Genomic DNA, 23,397 nt, shown 5'->3' on the forward strand with positions numbered 1-23,397 from the left:
AGAGGTTGTGATTTAAATGCCTTGGTGTGTGATCTGGACATTGGTGTGTTAAAAGCCCCTATAGGTGATTCTAATATGCAACCAGGAGGAGAGTATCTGATCTCTGGGGAGTAAAGGGTAGATAGGAAGAGAGAACAGAAGAGCATTTAGCACCGCCTGAAAGTCCAGGATGAAAAGAAAGTCAGAAGGAGGAGTCAGTTAGGCATTTAAGGAAGATTCAGATGATGGAAAGCAAATAACGAGATACAAAGAACTGAGTAGAGTCTGTCTGAGGCCCTGGGTTGATGCTGCCCACAGCACCCCCACCCTCACCCCCACCCCCCACTTAAGGGGCAAAGGCATCCTAGCTTTAAGTAAGGCTTGAGACTGATGATGTGACAGGATGTTAGCAAGCTGGATATTTACAGTGATGCGGGAACTGTAATTAGGAAAATATTGAAAGAGCATATGGGGAGTGATGAGACAGATAGAGAAAAGGAATCGTCATGTGACGACTGTGTTTATCACATGGTTCAGGACTATGAAATTCTGCATACCTCACTCTCAACCTGTGCTCGGTTGGAAAAGATCTACTTCACTCTGGCTATGCAGTCATTTTCTGGGTCCTCTCACGTCTGTGCACACTGATATCTGTGTGATATCTGATAACAAAATTAAGCAAAACATTTTAGTTTCAATGCTTTCCCTTCATTCCTCCTGGGCAAGTGTTCTACACATTGAAAATTATATCCTCTTACTGGTGGTTTATAATCTAACTCTAATGAGACTGTCCAGTCCTACAAACAAAAGTGAAATTAGTGAAATGGCTAGCCATCCAAGTGCAAACTGGTAGAATCTTTTTGGTAAGCAGCTTGACAGTAGGGATTAGTCTCTAAGAGATTTGCAGTCTCTGACCTAAAAATTCCACTAATTGGAGTCTATTCTGAAGAAATCATTTAAAATCAGAAAGCCTTACATATATAAGAGCATTATTATAATGCTCAAAAGTTAACCAACTGTATTATTTCTATTATATAATAATAAATGAGAAAAAAGGGAGGTTTCTCTATACCTCTCATGTACCTATATACATGATAATAAATGTTGTAAAGTTACAGAGAAAAATAGAATAGTATCAATTGCATGAAACACGTAGAAGAAAACCTGCTAGAAATCAAACTATTAATAAAGAACTGTCTCTGGATCATATAATAATGGAAAGTCTTTTTACCTTCTTGTATCTCCCAACTTTCTACAGGAACATGTATTCTTTTTATAATGGATAAAAACTAAATAGAATTGTTGTACAAACACCATTTAAGGTCGTGCACGTGTCCTGACGTGTAGCCTGCGCCTCTTTTGTGTCTTGCAGGTGATCCAGAGCCTCTAGATCAGCAGAAGCAGCAGATCATTAATGAGGAAGGCACGGAGCTATTCTCCTACAAAGGCAACGACGTGGAGTGTTTCATAGCTTCTAGTTCTCCATCTGGTTTATATCAGTTGGAGCTTCTTTCAACAGAGAAAGACACGCATTTCAAAGTGTATGCCACCACAACTCCAGAGTCTGACCAGCCCTACCCTGAGCTGCCTTACGACCCGCGAGTTGATGTCACGTCCCTGGGACGCACCACTGTCACCCTGGCCTGGAAGCCGAGCCCCACCGCCTCGGTGCTGAAGCAGCCCATTCAGTACTGCGTGGTCGTCAGCAGGGAGCACAACTTTAAAAGCCTCTGCGCCGTGGAGGCCAAGCTGAGCGCCGATGACGCTTTCATGACGGCCCCCAAACCCGGCCTGGACTTCAGCCCTTTCGACTTCGCCCACTTCGGGTTTGCTTCGGAGAACTCCGCTAAGGAGCGCAGCCTCCTGACGAAGCCTTCCCCCAAATTAGGGCGGCACGCTCACGCCAGGCCCAAGGCGGACGTTCAGAAGGTCTGCATAGGAAACAAGAACATCTTCACGGTCTCGGATCTGAAACCCGACACGCAGTACTACTTCGACGTCTTCGTGGCTAACAGCGACAGCAACATGAGCACAGCTTACCTGGGCACCTTTGCCAGGACCAAGGAGGAGGCCAGACAGAAGACGGTGGAGCTGAAGGACGGGAAGGTCACCGATGTGTTCGTTAAAAGGAAGGGGGCCAAGTTTCTCCGGTTCGCCCCAGTCCCGTCTCACCAGAAGGTCACCTTCTTCGTTCACTCTTGTCTGGACGCTGTCCAAATCCAAGTGAGAAGAGATGGGAAGCTCCTCTTGTCTCAGAATGTGGAAGGCATTCGGCAGTTTCAGCTGAGAGGAAAACCAAAAGCCAAATATCTCATCCGCCTGAAGGGAAACAAGAAGGGCGCGTCCATGCTGAAAATACTGGCTACCACCCGGCCCAGTAAGCAGTCATTCCCCTCTCTTCCCGAAGACAGGCGCATCAAAGCTTTCGACAAGCTCCGCACCTGTTCTTCAGTCACGGTGGCTTGGCTGGGCACCCAGGAAAGGAACAAGTTTTGCATCTACAAAAAGGAAGTGGATGATAATTACAATGAAGACCAGAAGAAACGAGAGCAAAACCAATGCCTGGGCCCAGATACGAGGAAGAAATCAGAGAAGGTCCTCTGTAAATATTTCCACAGTCAGAACCTGCAAAAAGCAGTGACCACAGAAACAATTAAAGGCCTTCAGCCTGGAAAATCTTACCTGCTGGATGTTTATGTCACAGCCCATGGAGGGCACTCGGTGAAGTATCAGAGTAAAGTGGTGAAGACCAGAAAGTTCTGTTAGTCACCTCGTATGGAGATGTATCACGTAGAACTTCAGGAGAGACAGTCACGTTAAGCAGGAACTGACTACTGCTCCCCCAGCTAAGACAAGTTGTGACCTATACTTGTACTACGGAAGGAAGGGTATCAACGGGTGTATATCGGACTTTATGTAACTAATTGCTGGAGGAGACTTGTTCGAGTGTGCCCCAGTGGTACCACGTGTGTGGCTGATGTCCGCTGATGTCAGAGAGGACGTCTTTAAGAAACTGCCATCCCTTGCTTTGACCACTGCATGGACTGCTTCTAAATTATTTTATTACCTAAAAATTTAAAATATGCCATTCATTGCACACAGCCACAAATGAAAATCATTCCTCTCAATAGATGCTAGGATATATATATATATAAATATATATATATAAATTATTTTATAAAGTCTTGTTTCAAATGTCAGTGTTTCTATGATTGTAAACTATTCAATTCTTTTCCTGTCAAAGTGCAGATCTAAGTATATTGAGTGGACAGCTCTTTAGTCAGTTATATTGTTATTGTAAATTCTTATCTGTTGAGTAAAATGTTTAAATACTATATGTATCTCATGTACAAAGTTGGCATACATTATATTCATGTATATAAAATTAAAGATATTAGATTATATACTGATCATTTTCCCAAGTAGCAATCTTGGTGTATTCAATTTCCATTCTGTCCCCAAAACTGCACCTTTATGTAATTTGGCACCAGATTTGACCTTTTTCTAACAGAAGGCATGCTGCATCTCTCTAAACTTACTGTGGCATTAGAGAGTTACTGCAGCTTGTATTTTGATTTTGAATAGGAGCTAGCTGTTGAGACTTGAAAGCACGCCAATGGACTTAAAAGGACAAGCCCCGAATGCTGTAGCTCGGGACGTATTCCTTAGTCACCTGAAATACATTACCTCTATTTAAAAAATAAGCATCTCTTTTAGGATATGACAAAATTTTCCAACTGCTTGAATGTTAGCAAAATAGCTGCTTTGATTTCTAGTGGAAGCGGCAGAGCAACCATCAATTAGGACTGTAATGAGAAAACTAGAAGCTACTGTTTTGTAACATCAGTGGTCTCATACTTTTAGCTTCGATTGTTCACGAATCTTTAAGAAGTAATTTAGATTAGATATAAGGTAAAATGTGGGCAAATCATAATAGAAACATTTATCAAAAATTCTGCGCAAGGAGCAGTTTCAGATAGTCTCACTCTCCACAGGTTCTGCACGTGAGGTGTCATGAGAGCTTTGAAGGAGTCACAGGAGTCTGGGGTTTAAGTCAACCAGGCTGTGTGGCTTCAAGTACACCTGTTACCTTCCACTGTCCCTCTTTCCTATTTATAATTAGGTGTGGTAGCTTTGGATAAGATGATGTTCTAGGATACCTTCTATAATATGACGTTGTCTTTTGTAGAATTCTGTGATTCTAAATTACAAGATGTTTCTGTAACTACAAGTGGGGCAGGTGTACTCCTTAGCCGCACCTCTCACCCACATGCTGGACTGCCTTTCCCATGGTGGGCATGCATGAGCAGCATTCCTGGGGAGTACAGAGTCACTCTGGCTTGGGGAGCAGAAGTGGTGGTCTTTATGAAAAGACCTCTTTAGCAGAGAATATCCCCCCTAAAAATGTGTCCTCTAAATCGTGAGTGTTAAGGTATCAAAACAAAATGTACCATATTTGTATGAAGCAGTTTGGCACCTGAAATAACTTTTGAAAAGGAAGAAAGAACACATCCCCAATGGCTACATAATTAACCACCTTGAAATAACTTTAAAACTGACACTGTCTCAGAGATGGTCTATCCTAGGTTATAAATTCAGTGCATTTGGAAGGAGAATCAGCTTTCTCATATTATTCACAAATATGTTATTATAAAGCAGTGTGCTAAATGGGACTACAGTGAATCAAAGAGTTATTGTAGCTTCTGAAGGTGATGGGCTTAACTCTCAGATATTGCTAAAGGCCTGGGAACCAGGCCAAGTCAATTTAACCAAGCCTTTACTTTTCAGCCAACTGGAATGGTGGTTTCTATATAGTCTGGATATATCAGAAAATTCTTTCATGGTCCCAGTGAAATTTGGCCTTTTAAAAATTATTGGAAAATTAAATACACATTGTGAAACTTTTTTCACTCATAAAGGAAAAGAGAAACCTATTAAAAATAAAGCTCTCTTATTTCCTGATGTGTTTAGATTTTAGGAGTATTCAGGTGAACTGAGGACAAGAAAGAAAAATTTGTTCTTAATTAATAAAAGAACTAGAACATAGCTAATATGAAAGCACCATCTTTTTTCCATTAAGCTCCAGAATAGCTATATTGAGAACAGGGCATTTAGAATCCGAAGGACAGCCATAGTGTCATGGAGGACAAGGGATCTTTGAGGATATTTCATTCAAGTTCAGTATCTTTATTTTTTAGGCTCAAAAATAAATTGAAGACCAGAGAAATGAAAAGAAATTTCTCATAGTCAAAACAAGTAAGTGGTAGAATTGCTTCGACTCCAAAATGCTTACTAGAATATAAATCACCAATTCTTGGGGCGGGGGGTAAGTCATTTAAGAATAGTTTTCCAAAAGGAAATAAAAATTTTTTCGCATTTATGATTTCAAAGCAATTCGTTTTTACAGACCATTTCAAATTTCCTTAAGAATGTGTGTGTAACCTTAACTGACTACTTCAAACTTGTAAGAAAAAAAATACTGGTACTTTTAGAGACAAAGTATTCTAACCTAGGTTTACATGTGCACACAAACAGAGGCTGTAACATCATTAGTCAATTGTTTTAACCTAAAACTATTTAGAATCTATTTTTAAAAAGTATATAGCCGGTGATTTTCCTAGTTAAAATACTTTATAATCGATGTTTAGATTAATTTTTAAAACATTTATCAAAGGATTACTGCTGGAAAGGACATATACTTTGCTCATTTTAGTTACTAAGAATAAACTTGAAAAAGTTATGATTTTTATATCCTGAAAAGCCAAATGAAGAGTGACTTCAAATAAAAAATTACATAGAGGAACTTTAGAGTTTGAAACAGGTTTTAATGGTTCTGAATAGTTCATCTTCAATGAAAACACATACGCACAAGTTTTGACTACAATTCAAGGAATCTGTTTGACCTGAAACAACTCTTAGAGATCATCTGGTTCAGCTCTCATTTTGCAGATGAGGGTGTTGAGGTCCAACGGAGACCAGACCCCAGATCCCTGCAGTCTCTGTTTAATGATCACGCGGTGCACTGTAAGCAGGTCTTCACAAGGCGTGCAACAGCTTACCCAGACTACACGCCTTTGCCTCTCTGCACTGACTGGCTTCAGAATAAAGCTAGCGTCTAACTTGAGGAGCAAGGCCATTTGGAGCATCTCCATATACGTCCTCCCCCACTTAGAGTGCAATCAAGGCAAAGTCAGCTGGGAAGTTGCTTTGGGTCCTCCCCCCGGACCAAGCAAAGTGACAGTGGCCAGATTTCAGCTGTCCTTTGAAGCTGTCTGTGGGACCTGGGAGACATCAGGGCACGCTCATCATTGTATTTCTCCCAGAGAGTTTTGGCCAGAAAAATATGCAGTGGCTTGGGATTTGGGTTTCTGTTATTGTTTTGAAGGTGGGAAATGGCAGAGATGAGAGCAGAGAGGAAATGGAGTGTGAAGGGAAGTATGTTGTTGTTTAGTTGCTAAGTCATGTTTGACTTTTTTGCGACTCATGGACTGTAGCCTGCCAGGCTCCGCTGTCCATGGAATTTTCTAGGCAACAATACTGGAATGGGTTGCCATGCCCTCCTCCAAGGGATCTTCCCAACCCAGGGATCAACCCACATCTCCTGCATTAGCTGGTGGATTCTTTACCAGTGAGCCACCAGTTAAGCCTTCCAGAAGAGAGTATAGTTTTTCTGTATTTTTCTTTCTCTAACTGACCTGAGATATCAAGGAAAGAGAGAGAGCTAACATAGCTTAATTTTATTAAGAATTTGGATTCTGTCCAACACAGAACCAGACATTAGAAAATTTGACTTAGATCACCATCCACTCTATTAAAATCACATGGCACTATTTGCTAGGAATGATTGATCGTATATCTGGGTAAGATGTCCTTCGTTTCTGTTTATCTGCATTCCTCTTCCTCTATCTTTGAGAACTAAGTTTAGTAATCAAAGTTTAGAGATGAAGTTACTTAGAATGACTTTTCATATCCACCCTGATACCTCTTTCAGATATTTTCTTTTCTTTTTTTTTTAAATTTTTTAAAAAATCTTTAATTCTTACGTGTGTTCCCAAACATATTTTCTAATATTCTTTTAAAGTATAAAAGAAATTGAAGGCTATCAATCACCATCATGGGAAAATAGTTGGTTCCAAGACTGAACAGTGCAAGGCCTTAGTTACGTTTCTATATTGTCTTTATTCAAATCCTAATGATGGTGTGGCATCAAGTGTTAGAGGGGAGGAGAGTCGTACAAGGTGAGACACTTGAGTCCTTGGAAAGAATTCCTTCGAAAGCGGAAACAAGAATGAGTGTAACACCTCATTCCATTGCCCTACAGGAGAGAATTTTGAGAAAAGTGTAAGGTTTTCTGGAAACTTTTAGAAACTTACAGGCTAGAAATTTTGAAGGAGAAACACATCAAGCAGCCTCCCAGGATGTGGACATGTCCCGAGACTTCAGAATTTGAGATAATTTTACAAATTGAGACTAAGGTGTGAAACAGAGAAGTCACAGCGCATGGGTTCTTGTTATGCGTGACGAGATCCAGATAGAACAGTTTTTAAAAAAAAAAAGCCATCTTACAACTATTAATAAGAGAAGAGATGAATGCATTGTTTTGTTTTTGAATCCAGTATCATTGTCAGAAACTGGTGAGCTTTAGGAAGCAAAATGTTTCCAGTCTCTCTATGTGTAAATACTGCCAAGATTAATAGCCAATCAAATGACCATAATTTGGAAAGGAGCAAATGTTCACTTCTTGTTGATAGTTAGCCCTTGGTGTAATCTTCCTACATTGCTTAAATATGGCAGCACAGAATAACAAAAGCAATTATTTTAAGATATACTTGACAAGACCCTTAAATGTGCATATTTAGTTATAACTCGGACAGGATTTTGCTTCTGAGAAAAATTATTTGTGATAAACAGAACCAAGTAAATTAATACATAGCAGGGTTAGAGGTTTGACTGTTCAGTCTTGTCTCTTCCTATAAAATGAACTTAGACCTAGTAAAGAAAGTTAACATATGGCTGCTTTTACCATACAGGCTGGAAAAGTTCCCCAATGCCAAAGCAACAAGCAGTTTTGGGAACCCGTTTGTTACCCTCAAAAGCCACAGCGATGTCTCATAGGCCTCTGCCTTTATTTGACCAATTTTGTGCCCTTCTCTAGATCCCTATGACTAAAATAAGTGGATTGTGGCTGGACCATTAAGAGTTATAAGAACCGATATAGCTTTCTGTGTTAGCAATTTGCTAAGAGCAACTGGTGTAGTCAAAAATACAGCCTATTTCCAGTGGCTGTGTTTCCATGTATCAGCAGCCACACGTGGCTGTAGTGACAGTTAGGGTTTCCTGGTGCTTCTGAACAGAATAAGAATTTGACTTGAGACTGGTAAAGAGGCGACTGAGACAACTGAAAGAGACAAATTAATACACATATTTTTTAAAAAACAAAATTCAACCGATTTTACTATGGTAATATGTTATTTTAAAAACATGTTTTTAAAGAAATAACAGACTCTTTTAGCTATTTTTAATGGTAGTATTGAATATCTCCTTCCTGCTGAATAAAGCTTGCCATTCTTCCTTAAATGAAGAGGCCAAGAGCTAAATTACAGGTTGCCCAGTTTTGCCTTTTTCCGTCATGCACATGATCATGGGTTCTCTTGGCTTATCCATGCGTGATCTTCAGGTTTGGAAAAAGATGACAAAGATATGAAAGCAGAGTAAGATCCCAACACTTACATTTAAATAACTGCATTTTGTGCGAGTTCTGTTGACTAGTGGAAGAGAGCTGGACTTCAAATACAGCTGTGTCTGCACAAACTTGACCGCTGTGAAAAAGGAACTCTGGTTCCTCTGCCAATTCCATGGGCAAGAAATTCCGGAGGCCTGAGCTGAAATGTGCAGATAAATACTCAGTGCTGGGGTTCTTGGTGCCAAAGCACACAGAATACTTACGTCTGCTATGGAAATCTTGGAAGAACAGAACTTCTGTTTTTAATAACTCTGAGGATTTAGAACAGTTCTTAGACGACTTATTACCTTTCATAAAACTAACTCCTACTTTAAAAGTCTCTTGGTGGCTTACCTATATTAAAAAGAGGAAAAGAATACTTTTTGATTGCACTGAGTTTTCTCTTCTCTATTGAATTTAAACAAGCTAATAAGAGAAAGGACAGCACTGGAAAGAGTGTAGAAATGGGACTGCAGATGTGTGGGATTTTTTAACTTCTGTGGTCTTAAGCTTTCTCATTTGTCAAACGAGAAAGGTGATGATCTCTAAGAGTCCTTTTGAAAAAGCAGGGAAACTAACAACCTTTAAGCTCATACTGAGTGCCAGGCATGTGAAATAAAATTACTTAATCCCCATAACAACCCTGAGATGAAGAGATTATTGTATTCTCCTTGAACAGACAAAGAACAAAGAAATTACATGATGTGCTCAAGGTCATGAAGTGAATAAAAACTGGCTACACCTCTGGCTCCAAATGTATGCATCTTTCTATTTCCATCTGTGTGGTGTGAGCTCTAGCACTTATTAGTGAACTTATAGAATACAAGGAAGGGAAAATTCATAAACATGAGGAAAGCTAAAACGTATTCAAAGGCTAGCCTGGACACTTATCAACAAATTATCTTTGACGTGGATAAATATGAAGAGCTAGAGACAGAAGAGAAATAACACACAAGGACCACCAGGTTCCTCTTCCTGTGTAGAATTTCTCCACTTACTGATGTCTTATGCTGTATCACAACTTCTCTTGGCGTCTTCTTCTGTATCTCATTATGCAGAACTTGCTATAATGCTTACATATGAGAAAATGTGTCTGTAACGTGAGGCCAATAAACCCTTATTTTGTGTTTTAGCATATAGAATTGTCTGTGGTTGTTTGGGCTTTTGTACATATTCTCTTTCTTTTGTTATAAGTTTTTTAAAAAAATTTTAATTGGAGAATAATTACTTTGCAATGTTGTATTGCTTTCTTCGGTACAACATCGTGACTCAGCTCTAAGTGTACACACATTCCGTCCCTCTAGAGCCTCTCTCCCGCCCCCGCCCCCACCTCACCCTTCTAGGTCGCCTTAGAGCTCCAGGCTGAGCCCCTTGTGCTGCACAGCAACTTCCCCAGCTAGCTCTACTACAATTGCAATGCATGTATTTCAGTGCTCTGCTCATGGGAGATATTTACTGGGCCGTTACTATGCGCCAGGCCCTGAGCTGAGTCGTCATGTGATAATCCACAGGGCAATCTTCTGAGGTCAATATTTTCCATATTTTACTGATGAAGAAATCAGGTGTCAGAGAGGTTAGGTAACTCCCCTGATATCACACAGCTGATAAGGAGCACAGCCCACTATCAGATCCAGGGCTATAAATAACGCCAACGTGAGAAGGGGTGATTCTCACTTCCTGCCTTTGGGAGAGAACTCCTGATTGTGCTTTGCCAGGAATCTACCGGCACAGATTTACTTTTAAAGTTTGCTGGACTTGTGCTCATTCTACTAAGGACTTGCTTTACTGGCACGTTGAGTATTTGCTGACAGTCTTCTGATTCACTTCTTTATGCCTTTGCTCCCATATAAATTTTTCCTATGTACTTGGCATTTAAGAAGCTCGCACAGCCACCACCATAGTCTCAGTTTGGAAGCTGGTGAACTCGGTGTCCTGCCTGGGGAAACAGCAGCTGATGAGAAGATTCCAGGATCACCTTTGGGGTCGGTGAGTTAGCTGATATGGCTTCTTGGGTTGAACTCTTTCCTAGACAGTGCCAGGAAGCGATGAGGGCTCTGTTGCCCCTTTAGCCCCTCCCTTATTTAAAAAATATTTTTTTCTAATTGCTAAGGTAGGGTTTGTTATAAAAAATAAAACACAACCTAAAAACTTTCTAAAACATAACTTGAAACTTCACTCTAATTCTATTCCCCAAAGAAAGTTATTTTTAACAATTCTTAGTTTACATTAATTTACATTCTTTTTCCTTCCTTGTATATAAACTAATATTTATTATTACCATTCATTTTTATCAAATATGGAATTGTACTAAACAGTTTTGCAGCTGGCTTTTTTCATTGAACTTGGTATTTGGGCCCACATCCTGTGTCAGCTTGAGCTCATTCTTGGTTGTGTGTGTGTTTTTTTTAAGTTTTAGTCATATTTTTATTTATTTCAACATACCAAAAATATTATCATTTTAAGTGAAATTAATTTTTACAATTGAAATGCTGTACATTCTTTATGTCATACCCAGCTTGGAAATTCAGCGTGTCTGTTACTCTTACAGCGCACCTCAGTTAGGGCTTGCCACTTTTCAAGCACGCAGTAGCCATCTGCACCAGTCTCCATCATATTTGCACAGAACCACACCTCTCCTGCTACACGCCTGTAGCGCATCAGCAACTACATCTACAGTTTCTCCGGCCAACCTTCCATATCATCTGCAAACACAGCACAGGTCAGGGACCCGCCCTTATTGATCTCATTCTTCTTTTGAGTTGGAGTAGAGTTGCTTGACAATGCTGTGTTAGTTTCTGCTGTACAACAAAGTGAATCAGGTCTACGCATACATGTACCCCCTTTCTCTTGGGCCTCCCTCCCTCCTGCTCCACCCCCACTCACCGATCAAAGTCCACGCAGAGCACCACGCTGAGCTCGCTCTGCTCCACAGCCGCTTCCACTAGCTCTCTATTTCCCATCCAGTAGTATACATACCGGGGATTCCCTGGTGGCTCAGATGGTAAAGCAGCTGCCTGGGTTCTATCCCTGGGTCAGAAAGATCCCCTAGAGAAGGACATGGCAACCCACTCCAGTACTCTTGCTGGAAAATTCCAGGGACAGAGGAGCCTGCTAGGCTACAGTCCACGGGAATGCAAAGAGTGAGACACGACTGAGCAGCTTCGCTTCACTCACACGCAGGGCGTCCCTGGTGGCTCAGCGGTAAAGAATCTGTCCGCAGCGAAGGAGATTCAGGTTCAGTCCCTGGGCCAGGAAGATCCCCTGGGGTAGGAAATGGCAGCCCACTCCAACATTCTTGCCTGGGAAATCCCACGGACAGAGGAGCCTGCAGGGCTACAGCTCATGGGGTGGCAAGGAGTTGGATACGCCTTAGTGATGAAACCAAGACTACCGCATATGCCAGCGCTCCTCTCCCAACTCGCCCACCCTCCCCTTCCGCCCCTGTGTCCACATGCCTACCCTTCACACCTGCGTCTCCATTCCTGCCTGTGGGCACCCCTGGAGTTTGTCATGCAGAGTGAAGCAAGCCAGAAAGAGAAGCAGAAATATCATATATTAACGCTGTATGTAGAATCTAGAAAAATGATACTGATCTCGTTCTTCTTTGAACGTTGGTTCTTCCCTAGACATTCTCCTCAGATGTGTACAATGTGTATCAATTCGAACACACAATGATGGTCTCTGTCAGTTACATATTCAGTTCAGTTCAGTTGCTCAGTTGTGTCCGACTCTTTGCGACCCCATGAATCGCAGCACGCCAGGCCTACCTGTCCATCACCAACTCCTGGAGTTCACTCAGACTCATGTCCATCGAGTCAGTGATGCCATCCAGCCATCTCATCCTCTGTCGTCCCCTTCTCCTCCTGCCCCCAATCCCTCCCAGCGTCAGAATCTTTTCCAATGAGTCCACTCTTCGCATGAAGTGGCCAAAGTACTGGAGTTTCAGCTTTAGCATCATTCCTTCCAAAGAAATCCCAGGGCTGATCTCCTTCAGAATGGACTGGTTGGATCTCCTTGCAGTCCAAGGGACCCTCAAGAGTCTTTTCCAACACCACAGTTCAAAAGCATCAATTCTTCGGCGCTCAGCCTTCTTCACAGTCCAACTCTTACATCCATACATGACCACTGGAAAAACCAAAGCCTTGACTAGACGGACCTTAGTCGGCAAAGTAATGTCTCTGCTTTCGAATATGCTATCTAGGTTGGTCATAACTTTTCTTCCAAGGAGTAAGCGTCTTGTGATTTCATGGCTGCAGTCACCATCTGCAGTGATTTTGGAGCCCAAAAAAATAAAGTCTGACACTGTTTCCCCATCTATTTCCCATGTTACATATTAAACCATCCTCAAATTCAGGCCTGAATCATCACTGACGTCTCCTGTGTTCATTATTGCATATAGGCATCCTCTCCCAAGTGACAAACTCTCTCTTTGACCTCTCATTAGGCTTATCTGAGCTGCCTAGTCCTGGATATTCTGTTTCCATCCCAGGAGGGCCTGCATTGTCCCGATTTAGCAAGAATCCTGATAGGTCAGTTTAGCAGGAATCCCTCATCCTAGAACTGGAAGACTCTGGCCAAACTTCTCATCCTCTTAGTCAATCATTCACTCGGTCATGTCCAGCTCTTTGCGATCCCAAGGCCTGTAGCCTCTGTAGTCCGGCTCCTCTGTACATAGAATTCCCCAGACAAGAATACTGGAGTGGGTTGCCATGCCCTTCTCCAGGGGATCTTCCCAGCCCAGGGATCAAACCCACGTCTCCTGCATTGTGGGCAGATTCTTTACTGACTAAGCTACTAGGGAAGACTCTTATCCCTTACCACCCCCCAGATAATAACTTATCACCCCAGCCTGCTTTCAACAAGAATCTCAGTAGATGAGTTTAGCAGGAATCACCATGCATGTATGCTAAACTGCTTCAGTCATGTCTGACTCTTTGCAACTCCATGGACTGTAGCCCACCAGGCTCCTGTGTCCATGGGGTTCTCCAGGCATGAGCTGGGTTGCCATGCCCTCCTCCATGCCCTTCCTGACCCAGGGATGGAACCCGCATCCTGTGTCTCCTGCAGTGGCAGGTGGGTTCTTTACCACTATCGCCACCTGGGAAACACAAGAATCACCACTCTCTCATCATAATTTTTCCTCCCCTGACTCGTCCTCCCACCCTGCTCTTTGACTGTATATCCCCACTTGTCTTTGTTGTATCCGGAGTTAAGCCCAATCTCTCTGCACTACACTACCCCACTGCAGAAGTCCCTACATCTACTGCAACAGTCCTGAAAACAGTCTACCGACTATTTGAACAAGTATCAGAATAAATGTTCGTAACACTCAAGTACTTTCAGACCTTGCCTTTTCTGTAGCCTCATCAGTGTCTCTGTGGGAGTGCTCACAATGTGGAATACTGCTTGAGGAGTTCACACACGTGATACTGACAATCGGGTAACTATATTCGATTGTAATTTCAAAGGAAATGTTTCTAAAGCTCAGTTTAAGTGATTTTTATATTAATATTTATATCTAACACTCTTTGGGAGGATCTGTGTTCCTGCTCCATACCAATCAAATTGACATTAGCAAGGAAAGCTGAGATTCCATGTAGAAATTGTCCCTGAGTCCACGGGACATGGAGGTTGGTTTAAAAGCAGGTCATGCCTGCCTTCTTTTTTGTGATCACCCTCATAAACCTCCACCCTCCACCCACTTAAAACAATGAGAGCAAGGAACCAAGTCATTTCAAAGCAGTGCTTCAGTCTACATGTGTCTTGAATTGTAGTCAGTTTTGTGTGAGGGGTAAGAATAGTGAGGAAAATGTCTCTTATGTATTCACCCAGCGCTCGCAAACAATTCTGTCAGGAGGGAAAACAACAAACATCTTCAAGCCATCTGGAGACGCTCCTCCACAGGCAGCTCTTTGGAGTGTTCAGGTAGGGGACTGAACTGCAGGCATCAGTGAGGGCAGAGACTGGGCCAGCAAGGGCAGGATCTGCTTCCTCTCGGGATCAAATGTCACGACTCTCTTCTCTGTTGGGAGCTTGAGCAAATACCTTTAAAAATCCCATTTCATGCTCATTATAAATTCTGGTTAAATGAAGTAACCATAAGAAGCAAATTGAAACTACTCTCAAGGGATCCATAGAAGACTGAACTAAGAATTGGAGAGTATTTTTAAAGACTATATAATAAAAATGATTATTGAATCTGCATTTTGGGTAAAATATAAACTTATGCCAACAGCTGGTTCCTTTTACAAGTCCTGATTTTTATATTTTTGTAAAAAAAGCCTTTGTGTAGCTATATAAATACAGAGGATATAAAGTTATTTACAAAACCATACATGGAATATAAACCAAAAAATATTGTCTTGATTTATGCTTTATTGTCCCAGAATGAGAATGTTCTTGCCTTTGTTTGGTTTTCTTATAATGATTTTCTTTGCTTCACAAATTAATCAGAGAGCTTTCCTTCTCTCTATATCCTCAGAAACAATTTGTATACTATTAGGAGTTATTGGTTCCTTGATAAAACACACTGGTGAACTATCTGGTTCTGTTTTCCTGTGGAGCCATATGATTATTTATTCTATTTACCTACAGTATTCATTCAGATTTTCTATTTTATCTTAAAGCAAAATTTAATTTGTATTTTCTTTAAAATTTGTCATTTTACTTAAATCTCTAAATGCACTCTTTCACATTTGTTCATAGTATTATGCTCTTTAAATATTTTATATCTTTATCATTTTGTGTCTTATTTCTTCCCAAGAGCTTGTCAATTGTTTTATTCCCCCTGCAAAAGCAGTTTTTAATTTTATTATTCTTTTAAACTATTTCTTTATGTTTTGTTAATTTCTGATCTTATCTCTATTGCTTTCTTCCTTCTGCTTTCTTTGCATTTAATTGCATGACTTGATCACTTAGCTTATTTATTTTTACTTTTTTCATTTTGTAACAGTACAGTTTAATGTATGCAAATTTTAAGAAATTATTTAGGAGGTCAGGGGATCCCGAAGGGATTTTGGCCAAAGGATCTAACTGTATTACAAATGTATGTGAAACAACATCATGGAAGGGGCAGGTTGCTAATGTAAGTAAGCAAATGAATGGAGTTTGCAAATGAATGGAGTTTGTAAAACTAAGAGCAAAAGAAATAAACACGAGCACCATAGTCCAGCTGGTAGAGTTGCTTCCCATGGGGGTAAGTATTAACAATTCTGATGCTGCTGTAAATAAATCCTAGAATCGGACAATAGGATAAATGTATTGCAGATGGGGAAGCAGAATTCTCACTGTTGGAATGGGAGTTTACTGATAAACAAGGAAAGGAGTCTGGGATGATCCATATGATGGTGAGGAAATAGAGCTGGAGAGTAAACTCATATTTAGAAAAATATAGATATGGTTGGTCACATACCGGAAAATGTATCGATATGTGCATATATGTGGATTGGTACTGTTGTTCAGTTGTTCATTTGTGTCTGACACTTTGACGCATGGATTGCAACATGCCAGGCTTTGCTGTCCTTCACTATCTCCCGTACTCAAACTCACGTCCATTGAGTCAGTGATGTCATCCAAACATCTTGTCCTCTGTCGTCCCCTTCTCCTCGTGCCTTCAGTCTTTCCCAGCATCTGGATCTTTTCCAGTGAGTCAGCTCTTTGAATCAGGTGGCCAGAGTATTTCAGCTTCAACTTCAGCATCAGTCCAGTATACACACACATATTTCTATACTCTGTCAGTGAGCGAGCATAGAAGAAATGTCACCTCTGTAGCAATCAGCACAACTCTCAGCCGGATCTTGGTTTCTGTCTTAGTTAAATGGAACAGGACTCTATGACCCTTGCTCCCCATGGTCTCAGCCTGCGTTTTGTCTGTGGAAAAACGTAAACCAAAGCATACGTTTAATCAGAGAAGTGAGAAGATGCAGAAACAAAGGAAAACAATCCAACAAGATTAATAATAATAGTTTAGTCATTAAGCCTAGTCAGGGGACTTTAGTTCCTCTTTAAGGGCTATAGCGGAGAAGGCAATGGCACCCCACTCCAGTACTCTTGCCTGGAAAATCCCATGGAAGGAGGAGCCTGGTGGGCTGCAGTCCATGGGGTCGCTAGGAGTTGGATACAACTGAGCGACTTCACTTTCACTTTTCACTTTCCTGCATTGGAGAAGGAAATGGCAACCCATTCCAGTGTTCTTGCCTGGAGAATCCCAGGGACAGGGGAGCCTGGTGGGCTGCCGTCTATGGGGTCACACACAGTCGGACACGACTGAAGTGATTTAGCAGCAGCAGCAGTGAGGGCTATAGATAATATTCTGAGCCTTGTCCTGGGAGCTACATCGTAAATCAGTGGCCCCCAACCTTTTGGGCACCAGGGACTGATTTCGTCGAGGACAGTTTTTCCATGGACCAGGGGTGAGGGGGATAGTTTCAGGATGATTCAAGTGCGTTGCATGTATTGTACACTCCATTTCTAATCTAAGGCTGCCACTGATTTTACAGGAGGTACTGGTCTGCAGTCCAGAGGTTAGGGACCCCTTTTATAGATACCAAAACCCCACCAGGTGGACAAAGTTAACCACATAATGACCAGACGGTAGCCGTGACTTGAGCTGCCATAATTCCCATGACTGTCAGAGCCGACTGTACTGTTTATGCATGTAGCCCCCTCCCTCTGTCTATAAAAGCTCTTGCCGGCGTTTAAAATCAAGCAAACTTTCCTTCAAACCATCCTTGCCTCTTTACTGGACCCGACTTTTGGGAACAGCCCTGGCGCCCACACGGGGCGATTGTGCTCTCCCGATATTTGGCTGACCGGGTCTCCCTGGTTGAGCACAGGCATGACATCACACCAGGAGGGCTGTGACGAGCCTGCTGCCTCACGGCTAGCTGGCCCTGAAAGGGAGATTGTGGCGTGGTTCCTAGTAGCTGCCGAAATCATTCGTTTCTGGGCTCCTCCCTGTTTCTCACCTGCTCTGCTTGGCACTGGTTACCAACTCATCCTTGGTGGAGGAGAAGCATGCACCTGGACAAGCTGATGAGCGTCGAGACCAAGTGAAGTTCGCCAGTGTGCACCCGGGCAAGCTTCCTGTTTGCACCCTGAGTGTCACGTGGGTGGTTTGCCAATTAGTTCTGACATGTGTCTGATAGTGAGGGCCATTTGAGTTAGGAAAGTGTATACCCACCATCCCCTTAGTGGATTTGTGACATCTGTCTTCTGGTACGTGAATGTGCATTCCATTTCTGTAACTGGTATTTTTTAAATTTGTTTTTAATTGGAGGATAATTGCTTTGCACTGTTAACGGTTAGTTTCTGTTGTATAGCAATGAGAATCAGCTTTATGTATCACATATCCCGGCCCTCTGGAGCCTCCCTCCACGCGCTCCCACCCTCCTCTCTGGGTCATCACAGAGAGCCGAACTGAACTCCTTGTGTGATCCAGCCCCTTTCCACTAGCCATCTGTTTCACACACAATAGCCGTGTATATGTCACTGCTACTGTGTCAAATCGCCCCACCCTCTCCTTCCCGCCATTCTCTATCTCTGCATCTCTATTCCTGCTCCCGCAAATAGGTTCATCAGTACCATTTTCCTAGGTTCCACATGTGTGCCTTGCATGCTAGGTGGCTTCAGTTGTGTTTCTTTGTAACCCTGTGGACCGATGCTCCACTGTCCATGGGATTCTCCAGGCAAGAATACTGGAGTGGACTGCCATGCCCTCCTCCAGGGGATCTTCCTGACCTAGAGATGGAACTGTGTCTCTTACATCTCCTGCAGTGGCAGGCGGGTTCTTTACCACTAGCGCCGTCTTGGAAGCCCTTGTATAAGCTTTAATATATACGATATTTGTTTTTTCTCTAAATTACTCTACTCTGTATGACAGAGCCTAGGTCTAACAAACTCTAGATTCATCCTCACCCCTATAAATTGATACAGCCAGTATGGAGAACATTACAGAGATCCCTTAAAAAACTAGGAATAAAGCTACCATATTGCTGGTTTTCAGTCACTAAGTCCTGTCTGACTCTTTTGACGTGGTGTACTAAAGCACACCAGGCTTCCCTGTCCTTCACTATTCCCCAGAGTTTGCCCAAACTTATGTCCACTGAGTCCGGGATACTCTAACCATTTCATCCTCTGTCGTCCCCTTCTCCTGCCTTCGATCTTTCTCAGCATCAGGGTCTTTTCCAATAAGTCAGCTCTTCACATCAGGGGCTAAACTATTATAGCTTCAGCATCAGTCCTCCCAATGAATATTCAGGGTTGATTTCCTTTACGATTGACTGGTTGGATCTCTTTGCAGTCCAAGGGACTCTCAAGAGTCTTCTCCAACACCACAGTTCAAAAGCAGCAATTCTTCCATGCTCAGCCTTCTTTATGGTCCAACTCACATCCGTACATGACTACTGGAAAAAACACAGCTGTAACTATATGGGCCTTTGTTGACAAAGTGATGTCTTTGCTTTTTAATACTCTGTCTAGGTTTGTCATAGCTTTCCTGCCAAGGAGCAAGTGTCTTTTAATTTCATGGCTTCAGTCACCATCTTCAGGGATTTTGGAGTCCCTCAAAATTTAAACTGTCACAGCTTCCACTTTTTCCCCTTTTATTTGCCATCAAGTGATGGGACCAGATGCCATGATCTTAGTTTTTTGAATGTTGAGTTTTAAGCCAGCATTTTTACTCTCCTTTTTCACCCTCTTCAAGTGAAAGTCCTTCAGTTGTGTCTGACTCTTTGCAACCCCATGGACCTCCATGGAGTTCTCCAGGTCAGAATACTGGAGTGGTTAGCCTTTCCCTTGTCCAGGGGATCTCCCCAACCCAAGTATCGAACCCAGGTCTCCCACATTGCAGGTGGATTCTTTACTAGCTGAGCCATAGGAGAAACCCAGGAATACTGGAGTGGATAGCCTATCCCTTCTCCAGGAGATCTTCCCAACCCAGGGATTGAACTGGAGTTTCCTGCATTGCAGGTGGATTCTTTACCAACTGAGCTCAAGAAGCTCTTTAATTCCTCTTTGCTTTCTGCCATTAGAGTGGTATCATCTGCATATCTGAGGTTGTTGATATTTCTCCCCGTGATCTTGATTCCAGCTTGTGAGATATCCAGCCCAGCATTTCACATGATGTACTCTGCATTTAAGTTAAATAAGCAGGGTGACAATATACAGCTTTGACATACTTCTTTCCCAATTTTAATATCTCCAATTTTTTTGAAGAGATCACTAGTCTTTCCCATTCTATTGTTTTCTATTTCTTTGCATTGTTCATTGAAGGCCCTCTTATCTCTTTTTTCTATTCTCTGGAATCTGCATTTGGTTGGGTATATCTTTCCCATTCTCCCTTGCTTATCTTCTTGCCTCAGCTATTTGTAAATCCTCCTCAGGTAAACCACTTTGCCTTCTTTCACTGGGATAATTTTGGTCACTACCTTCTGTACAGCGCTACAGACCTCTGTCCATAGCTCATCAGGCACTATGTCTACCAGATCTAATCCCTTGAATCTATTTCTCACTTCCACTGTATAATCATATACCTGAATGGCCTAGTGGTTTTCCCTACTTTCTTCAATTTAAGTCTGAATTTTGCAATAAGGAATTCATGATCTGAGCCACAGTCAGCGTCCAGTCTTATTTTTGCTGACTGTATAGAGCTTCTTCATCTTCAGTTGTAAAGAATATAATCAATCTGATTTCAGTATTGACCATCTTGTGATGCCCATGTATAGAGTCATCTCTTGTGTTGTTGGAAGAGGGTATTTGCTATGACCAGTGTGTTTTCTTGGCAAAACTCTGTTAGCCTTTTCCCTGCTTCATTTGTACTCCAAGGCCAAACTTGCCTGTTATTCCAGGTATTTCTTGACTTCCTACTTTTGCATTCCAGTTCCCTATGATGAAAATGACATCTTTTCTTGGTGTTAGCAGTAGAACATCTTGTAGGTCCTCATAGAACCATTCAACTTCTACTTCTTCTGCGTTAGCATTTAGGACACAGACTTGGATTACTGTGATATTGAATTGTTTGCCTTGGAAATGAACAGAGATCATTCTGTCATTTTTGAGATTGCATCCAAGTACTGCATTTCAGAGTCTTTTGTTGACTATGAAAGCTACTCATATGACTACTCATAGTTGTATGGAAAATCCATATCCCCAACCTAATCACAAGAAAATCATCAGACAACCTTAACTGTCTCAAAATGTCTCAAAACTCTCAAGATCATCAAAAACAAGGAAAATCTCATTACAGCCAAGAAGAGTAATTGTAATGTGGTATCCTGGATGGAATTCTTGAAAGGGGACATTAGGTAAAAACTAATGAAATGTCAGTATAGTGTAAACTTTGATTAAAATAATGTGTCAATATTGGTTTATTCACTGGCTTCCCAGGTGACTCAGTGGTAAGGATTGCACCTGCCAATTCAGGAGATGTGGGTTTAATCCCTGAGTGGGAAAGATCCCCTGGAGAAGGAAATGGCTTACACACTCCGATATTCTTGCCTGGGAAATCCCATGAACAGAGAGCCTAGTGGGTTACAGTCCACAGGGTCACAAAAGAATCAGACATGACTTAGTGACTAAATAGCAACAATTGGTTTATTCATCAAAACAAATGTGCCATACTAATATATATGCTAATAATGAGAGAATTTGTGTGAGGGGTATGTAGGAACTTTCTGTACCATCTTCATACCTTTTCTGTAAATCTGAAGCTATTCTAGAAATAAAGTACATTAAATAATGTTTTCATGACCTTAGAAAAATCTCCAAAATGCTGCCAGCACATGTCTAGTGTTGAAAAATTGTTTTCCAATAAATCCAAGTCTTCTAGTTCTAAATATACCCCTAAGTATCTAAATTAGTGTGTCCACTCTTTGAAGTTGCTAGATGTTTGCTGAATGAATGAATGAGTATATAAGCCACTCTGACACTGAAGGCAGTATTTTTTATTAATTCATTCACTCAGTGAATATTTAGTAAGTGCCCTTCATGCACTAGGCACCATGCTGGGTATTGGGTATAAAAGGGAAAAAAAAAAAAAAAAAAAACAGACGCGTTCACTGCCTTCCCAGAAAATCTAGTCTAGGAAACACTAAACTATTCTTTCTGACAACCAAGTGGAGGCAGATGTCTCTTGAGGTTACTTTTAGCTCCAGCAGTAGCAATGTACAGCCAGCAGAGAGAAGCCCCCAAATTGTCTGAATCCCAAGTATTTTAGCTTGGCAAGGAAAGGGAGAAAAAGACATTTGATTCTTTAAAAGCAGTTTCAATCATTAAGATATAAAGTTATGTAAAATAAGAAAAGGAGAAAAAACCGATACAACATAGCCTTGTTTTTCAAGGATTAGGAGACTAGGAACCTGATTCTGTTTGCATATCAGTTAAAAGGTAGAATTTCTTCCCCTCTGTGTTTCTCACCTGGGCTCGACATGCATCCTGCAGATCCTCAGTCATGGAAGCAGATGGCAGCAGCAGAGAGCATAGACGTAGAACACTCAGGGCCAAGAGCTATAGCATTGCAGGGCCAGCTTGTCATGAAGTGAGCAGCAGTTAGACTTTTGCAAGGGATTCAGGAAGGAAATAGAGCCTTCTAATGAAACTTATACACATTTAAACCCATCTATATTGACTACATTCAAAGACATACTTCTTTGAAAAGAAAATAAAACAAATTAGCACGAGCTTAAAGCCAGACAGCCTTAGGTACCAATGCCAGCTCCTCCAGCCTACTAGGAAGGTCACCTGGAACAAATTGCTTAGTTAAGCAAACTGCCTGATTACAGTTTAGCCGATCCTTGAACTCAAGTCTAACTCCAACATAGAGGTCCTTTTTTGCTTCCCAAAGCTGCCTCCCTGAGCAGAAAGCCCTGAGAACCTGGACGCTGCCACCACGTGTGGTCAGTTCTCTGAAGCTGAGAAAGGAAGGCCTAGCATGAGTGTGAAGAGCCACATGTTGCCATGAACTGTTTGGTGAGCCAAAGTGCTTCGTTTCTTCAGGCCTCAACAGGAATGGTTCTCTTTCATTTTGCAATGTATGATGGAATATTCAAGAAGTGACTCAACTGTAAATATGCCTGCAAAAAATAAGCTCAGGTTTTCTGTTTAGTCCCCAAACCTGACTTTTCTCTTTTCTTTTGGATTTTACATTATTTTCCTACATTGAAACCATCTGAGAAAATCACACAACAGTGTTTTGGGTACTCATCCACAAATCTGGACTGCTCATTAGAAGGCTGATTAATAAGAGCATGAGTTAGGTAACTTATCCACGTTCAAGTATAATCTTCATATAAAAGAATCTGGAAGAGAAAAGTATATAAGCCCTCTTCAAATGAGGGGGGGAGTTTTATTTAAAATATTCTGTATAAGTTGAGCAGTACAAAAGCAATGACAATAAAGAATAATATTACATTCCCATGGTAAGCCAGAGAATCAAGATAACATATCCTTCATAAGTAGGGAACATATACAGGGCTTTTGAGATCCTGGGCTGAATGCCATCATGCTTTCCCAGATTTGTGACGGGCAGTTTATGTGCAAGATTATTTCCTATTTAAGCAGGGATCACACACACTCACTGGAATCAGGTGCTGCAGAGAAGTCTGGATCAGCACCCTCAACCAAATTAAAGGCTGTGTTTTCCCTCATGTGTTGTTGTTGATTGCTCGGAAAGCCAATATTTCCAGCCCATTTGCTTTCAA

The 23,397-nt window shown here is 41.7% G+C and overlaps 1 protein-coding gene across 2 annotated transcripts in view; it reads left to right on the top strand.

The window, feature by feature from the left end:
• Positions 1–9,838, top strand: part of NDNF (neuron derived neurotrophic factor) — a 48,692-nt gene extending 38,854 nt beyond the window's left edge. For both annotated transcript variants that reach the window (XM_042251108.2, XM_004009584.6), the window contains one exon: positions 1,352–9,838. In XM_042251108.2, the coding sequence (XP_042107042.1) occupies positions 1,352–2,745 (1,394 nt within the window). In that variant the 3' untranslated portion in view covers positions 2,746–9,838. The remainder of the gene's footprint in view (positions 1–1,351) is intronic.
• Positions 9,839–23,397: the final 13,559 nt, after the last annotated feature.

The sequence above is a fragment of the Ovis aries genome, chromosome 6 (assembly GCF_016772045.2).
Source record: "Ovis aries strain OAR_USU_Benz2616 breed Rambouillet chromosome 6, ARS-UI_Ramb_v3.0, whole genome shotgun sequence".
In the NCBI taxonomy this organism is placed as follows: Eukaryota; Metazoa; Chordata; class Mammalia; order Artiodactyla; family Bovidae; genus Ovis; species Ovis aries.